The following is a 6910-nucleotide window of genomic DNA, read 5'->3' as shown; positions in this document are numbered from 1 at the left end:
AGGGTGGGAGCAACAGAGCAGGACAATGCGTTTTATGTGCCCGATGACTGTCTGTAACGTCAGTACTGCGCGGAAGAAGCACCATTCTCAAGGTCAATATCTGACGTGGTGGTGCCCTCACTCTTCTAAACCCATCCCATCTCATTCTCATACACGGATACACCCATACCCCACTGCCTTTGTACATGTATTTTATTCTGGACACTCACATCAATAATGCAGCCTATCTACAGAGTATCCCCATATTCACATGCTTGGCATGACTCCTCACAGACAAGCGTATCCCAGCAATATCTCAATAATTTAAGTACGATTATTGGATCCCACACCCCTCTTGCCTGGTAAGATAATGTTGTAGCCTAATGTAATTATAGCATCTCAACACTCTTTTCACAAAAACCTGACATTCAAAGGCAAATACCCATTGCCTCGTATAAAAACCATTGCACCAACTGCTGGCAAACCTGAATGCCGGTGGTTGACAGAATTAATGATTCCAAATATATGTTAAATCCCATTAGAGGTCAATAAGGCAGATATAAATTCACCTGGACGCTGGATAGCTTCAATTTGCTTGTTTGATCCAACAGACAGCAGAGTGATTTCACGTAACACAACTCACACCTTCATAACAATCAATTATTTAGGGGAAGGATAACTTTCAATAGGTCTTTAATTTATCAAACACACATAACAAAGAAGTTTGACAAACAATGCACTTTACAAGCTTAAAAAAGGATAGTGTATAGAAACAAGAACTCGCCAAACACAGATCAAACACTTGCTTTAAGTACTCCCATGTAAGGGTCTTAGGAGTTCTATAATCATCTTAGACTACAGACACAGCTTGGAGAACATGAATTCCCAGAAAATGAAAACATAATAGTAACATGATAAAGGCATCTACCCATGATCTGCTGTCCAGTCTCAGCATCCATTAGTTCCTACACTTCCACCAAAATCTGGCTTTTGCATTTCCACCCTCCCCTAGGCCTGCTGGATGGATGGCAACAACCATGTGTAGAGGCAAGCTAGTTCCTGTTCTTGCATTTCTCCACAGCCCTGGGAGCTGCTCACAAAAACCATAAGGCAAGTGAAAGTGCAGCTTAGAGAAACATATGTAGAAAAACCAAGATAACACTCATTGACAAACCAAGCAACATCTGAATCTGTAGGAACCGAGATACTGATGTGTCATGGCAGCAGAATGAAACATAAGCTTTCCTACAAATGATTCATTTGAAAGATTGACTACTGTTTGATTTTTGGATAGGAAATGAAAAAAATAAATTAAATTGAATTATAGACTACCATTCACTTCAAAACTTTTAAATACCAAAAAGATACCTAACTTTGTAGAATAGGAAAATGTATGCAGGTGAAGCAGTTATATGATTGCTGCTTTGAATGGAAATGGCTAATCTTTGGATAGAAACTCTTGCCAGATTACAACTTTGACCTTATTCATGTTTCATACATAATTGAATTTGAATGCAAGATTATTATAAGTTACAGTTCACTGTTACCATAACTTGCATGCCCAAACCAATAGCACCTTACCTTGCCAGCTAAATTCAAAACTATTTCAAGTTATATATTAAAGTTCAATGCTACTAAACTAAAATGTGCATGCCCAATAGTATCTGACCTTTTGTCTTTTTTTTTTTTTTGATAGGCATGCATGCCAAATAGTATCTGACCTTGCCAACTAAATTCATTGCACCTTTCCATTTTTTTTCTTCAACCCTTCTTCTAAGATCTTCTAGTTCCTAGTGCCCAAACAATGTGGCATTTCTTAAGCTTCTGCATTTTTTCCAACAATTTCCAGAGGTTCTTAAATTTTCCTTGATAATGAAGCAATATTTTCTTCTCACTTATTCTAGATGCATATTCTCTTCATAATATTTTGAGTTTCCACCTATAACCAACTGAAATTGTCCCAATTCTACCTTATCCTTCCCCCACAAATTCCTTTCTATTTGCACAGTGTATTCCAAGTTTAAGGAGCAGCAGGTTAAATGCTCAGTTGGGGTATAACAAGCAGATTTGTGTTAAGAATTCTCTAACTTTTTGTAATCAATAAAAAATGAGTACATAGCCATAAAAGACAAAGCACTATCAAGTTCCATCCAGGGAAATATCAAGGATTGGTCCCCATATGAAGGCAAAACACGAGCATGCAAGAAAGTTTGCAGTTAAGGCAAATTCCTCATGAATGGGATATCGCATTTCTTCTAATAGCATGTGAAGTTTTTTATTGATTAGAGACAGTTAACTGGAACATAAAATATACAGACCTAGACCAATGGCATCACAGCTCTTCATGATCCTCAGCCGCTTGCATGTCTCAATAAACATCCTGCCAAATTTCCAAAAATGAGTGAGACTTCAGACACAACCTACTAAATGGTCAAGGGTATCTTGAAGCAAAAACAACGATGTTTTTAACTGTTTGATTATGATGCAAATTGCTGTTAATGGACCATAACCAACATCAAATTCACTGAGTTTCATTTGCCATATAAATGGAAAGACAAGATACAATTACAATGCCCATGTTTTAAAATACTTCAGTATATTGTGCTTATGAGTGGGGAAGTCAGGAAATCAGCAATGATAAATGGTAGAGGATTTTTGCAACATGCTTAAATATTTTCTGCAGAACAATTAGAGATCCTTCTAATGACATTATTGTAAGAAACTTGTCATTGATATATCCATATCCAAACTGTCATTAGCAGCATTAATCTAGTTATTAAAAGTTATAATTGAAGAAAATATAATAATATCACATCAAAAGAACATAAATTTTCATGATTTCACAAATGTAATTCTCCTGCTGATTTGTGCTTGCAGTTGACATTTAAAATGATGTGCATTGCCATCTGACAGCTGTGTAGCCAAAACAATGTAACTACTTGTAGAAAGTACGCTTTACTTCTGTTGTAATGATCCAGAGTTCCCTCTTATAGACCATATATACACCCGATTCAACAAACACTATGGCTAATGGGTCTATATGATAGTTTGATGCAATTTCAGCCTTTCATGGAATCATTGGTCATCTTAGAGCATTTTTACATACTTTTGTGGCATATTCATATAGGCATATATGGTTGGATCCCTGGGTATTTGTCATGTGCATTTTACATGCACATGAATGTTTTCACACTGATTGCCATATAAGCACATAATTGCCTTTTCTTAGTTTCTTGTTATCTCTTGTACAATTCTTAAGATTCTTAAACACTAGAGCAAAATTTCCCTCCTGACCACATGTGATCAACCTCTGTATATCCATATTCAAGTAGAGGATTCAGAAGACCCACTACCATATCAACTACAAGCCAATCATATGAACATTGAAATGCGATAAAAAAGAGAAGCAAAAGCAAAGAAAATAGATAAAGCATATCAAAGCTTACTGCCAGGGCACATCACCCACAAGCATCCAGTCACCATCCTTATCCTCATAAGTGAGAACATATTCTGATCCATGTAGTAGATCCTTCAATTTGCTCTCACTCAGCATCTCCCTGCCGGGAGCTCCATGTGATCCATATTGACCTGACATCAAACCAAAAGGGCAGTAACAGGATCCATGAAAAAACTGGGGTTTATCTATAGATTAAAAAATCTCAGCTCAAAATATGTTATATAGAAAGAAAACAGGTTCATTCACCAAGATCTTTGTATTAAATTGAAACTTCAAAATAACTCACCTATGGTAAAACAGCTGAACATCTTCTCGAGAGCAGAAGACAGTTCCTGATATGCAGAGTAATTTCTCAAGTCTACTTTCCTCAAATAAGGAGCACCATCCATACTGACTTTGACAAATAGAGCACCAGGCCCTGCTTTTCCGTCTACTTCAGTGTTCTTTGAAGTGGTGGCCAGCGTGTTCTTCCTAAAAGATCTTATAGGTGGCCAACCCACAACCTGTGCCCTGCCACGAATTAAAGATCAAAGCCCATTCTCATTGCAAAAACCAGTTTTTTCATGAAACTACTCTTTTCAAGTAATCTGTGCTTACTTGGTAGCAGGTGCACTGCTGTTATTGTTTCCAGTACCAGTATGGTTAGGAGGGGTCTCATTGGTGGCACGAGGTCTCTCCTGCACGATCTTTGGTGATGCCATCTCTTTCATCTTGGCTGGCTGAGACCCTAGGTTCTCCTTGTTTGGGGAAGGCCTAGGTGATAGCATCACATTCACCTCTGAGTTTGCAAGAAATTTCCCCTGTACAACAGATTGAATAGTTTCTGAGTTAAACCCACAAGTAGGAAAATTCCAATTCCCTCAGAAAAAGTAGGGGTTTTCACCTCTGAGAAACCATTCATTGCATCAGCAAACCCTCTTTTGTTTCCTGAAACAACAGTCTTCTGTGATGAAGTGTAAGTAAGATCCTTTGAAGGATGCAGAGGGAAAAGGGGTTTCTCATCAAGCTTAGTGGAGCTCAGCAGGCAAAGCTCTGGTTCTCTTCCAGGAGACAGGGATCCAGGAAGCCCAAGCCTCAGCTCTGTAGCTTTTAGATTCAGACTGCTCTTATTGCCATCTGAATCAGTGGAGATTGCAGAGCTATCCACAGAAGAACATTCAGACAATCCCATGTAATTCCGCTCTTTCAATCCTGAGCTGATCTGGCATACACTTTCCATGGAGGCTGAAGAAGCCAATATTGTGACATTACTCTGGCCTTCCTCCTCCCCAACACCAAGCAGTGGTGGAGACATCACATTAAAAAGAACTCCAATTCCTTTATAACCTGCTTAATTTTAAGATATTCACACTTCCTCAGAAAACCTCAACATAGCAAAATTCTAGCATCTCAATGTTATATTCAGATAGAACCAAATGTCAGTAGAATATGCCCCAAATCCTTTAAACCAAAGGAAAAAAGGAAAAGACCAACACATTCAGCAACAGCTGGTCGCCGTTGTTAAGCAAACTATAGTATATATCTCAAAAACTCACTGCATCTAAGCAAAAGATCTCTTGAATCATAAGCAAACCTCCATTTTACACCAGACAACCACACTAAGAGCAAAAAAATTTATAACTCCAAACCTTCTCACAGCAATGTGGATTTAAAGTACTCTGTAACTCACCGGTTTGGGCACCCAGAAGTCCTAAATTTTCCATAATTTAGAATCCGATAAAAAAGCCACTTAACTGTGCTTCCTAACTTTCATTTTCTTTTCTCTCTCTCCATTTTCTTAGCTACCAAACGGAAAGTGAGTAATAAAAACAGCACACTGCGAAGCCTGAGGTCATAGGAATCTTGGTTTCACCCGAAAGGCAAAAACCCTAATTAGTAAAAAGGCCGACCAAATTCTTTGCTGGTCATAACTTTTAGGAACCGGAAATTGCAATTAAAAATAAAAACAAAAATTAATTGTCAATCTCAAGAGAACCTAAATCCCAAAAATTAGGCCAGAAACCTAAATTACGTGCACTGAATAGTTCCAGATGAATGAAAACAATGAAAAAAATTACCAAACAAAAATAGTAATCAGGAAAGACCAAGTAAAGAATACACAAAAATGTACATATTTATCGTTCGTTCGTGTGGTCGCCGGAAGAAAAAAGACGGGAATAAAGAACAAAGCTCGAGATTTAGAGCTGCGCCTAAACATTTGCTCTCTTTCATTGCAAAGAAACCAACAACAATGAAACAAAAAAAAAAATCATATAAGTTTCGCCTCATATTTTCCTCATTTACCTCAGTTTTCTGAGCAACCAAACAGAAGCTAAAAGGACTAGAAAGCGAATCTAACTTGAATAGTGTAAGAGAGCTCATAACAGAGTGGAAATCTCTAAACGAAGGCGAGAACCTGGAGATGAAATCGCTTTATCTGAAGAAATTTGCGGATCAGTAGTACGGAGACACGCGTGAATCGATTACAGCTTACAAGCTTTCGATTTTTCACTGAGAAATTCACACAACAGAGAGAAAAGAGAGAGAAGAGAGAGAAGCTAAGGACCCTCCATTTGGCACAAAGTAACAAAAGCTTATTTGCTGTCCGATGTGAAGCTCTATGCATTAAAAAAAGGAAAAACAAATTATAAACTTATTTTTTAAAAAAAAAAAAAGTTTATTTCCTGATTGAATTTTGGAACTCGCCCGATAAAACTCCGCCCAGCAGCGCGATAAGGGGTGGACACACGCTGGCTGCGGAGATGGCGGAATCAGGACCGTTGATTTTTCCTTGGTGGCAACAGATAAATATAAAATTAATTTTTCCTTCTAAAAAACCGAGACAGTGGTGACCAACGTGAGATACGACGTCGTAATGCTCCCAAAAATCATCTCAAAATGCAAATTAATTTTCCTTTTGTCATTTAAGGATCCCTCAATTATATCTTTAATATTAATGCGTGAAATTAATGATAGTTGACCGAAAACTTATGAAAGGGATGAGCAGAAGAAACGGAGGGAGTCTGGGAGATGGGAGCAGAAATTTTAGTAGGCGTCCTTTGAATGATGAATGTCTCTTGACTCTGGGTCTGGGGATGTAGAGTGGCAAAATGGTCCTTACATTAAGGGCATCCCATCAATCAAATGTAGGAGTCGTCCAAACCCACTGCCCTTCATCACCCACCTTGTCGTTTTTCTAAGCTTGTCAAGATAGGCCTATAAGGTGTCCTCAACTTTTCGGGCAGTGTTTCCCCCATTACCCCATGAGAACAGAGACATGCCCAAAAGACCGTGTTACCCTTGATTACATTACCTTAATAACCCTACTTGATCGCCCAAATATAATCATGGGGAAGGGGGAGGATCAATCCCAATTCTCAATTTCTCTTACACTAGAACTTAAATAAATAAAAAAAAGGCATTAGAGGACGGTACCCATGCAAGAAGGCATCAAAGATGATGATGAGAAACAAGGAAAAACACCCCTGTTTATCA

At 38.2% G+C, this 6910-nt stretch overlaps 1 protein-coding gene across 3 annotated transcripts; it reads right to left on the bottom strand.

Moving 5' to 3' along the window:
- Nucleotides 1–655: 655 nt before the first annotated feature.
- On the bottom strand, nucleotides 656–6254 carry LOC100232909 (Aux/IAA protein). 3 transcript variants are annotated; one of them, XM_010665764.3, is made up of 7 exons: nucleotides 5832–6254; nucleotides 4320–4762; nucleotides 4034–4236; nucleotides 3723–3946; nucleotides 3426–3567; nucleotides 2298–2359; nucleotides 656–1069 (listed from the first exon to the last, which is right to left on the bottom strand). In XM_010665764.3, the coding sequence occupies exons 2-7, from the start codon at nucleotides 4728–4730 to the stop codon at nucleotides 1032–1034; spliced, it is 1080 nt and encodes a 359-aa protein (XP_010664066.1). In that variant the 5' UTR covers nucleotides 4731–4762; nucleotides 5832–6254; the 3' UTR covers nucleotides 656–1031.
- Between the last annotated feature and the right edge of the window lie 656 nt (nucleotides 6255–6910).

The sequence above is a fragment of the Vitis vinifera genome, chromosome 18 (genome assembly GCF_030704535.1).
Source record: "Vitis vinifera cultivar Pinot Noir 40024 chromosome 18, ASM3070453v1".
Lineage (NCBI taxonomy): Eukaryota > Viridiplantae > Streptophyta > Magnoliopsida > Vitales > Vitaceae > Vitis > Vitis vinifera.
Note: the sequence above shows the minus strand (reverse complement) of the source record. Positions and strands in the feature narration are given on the sequence as shown.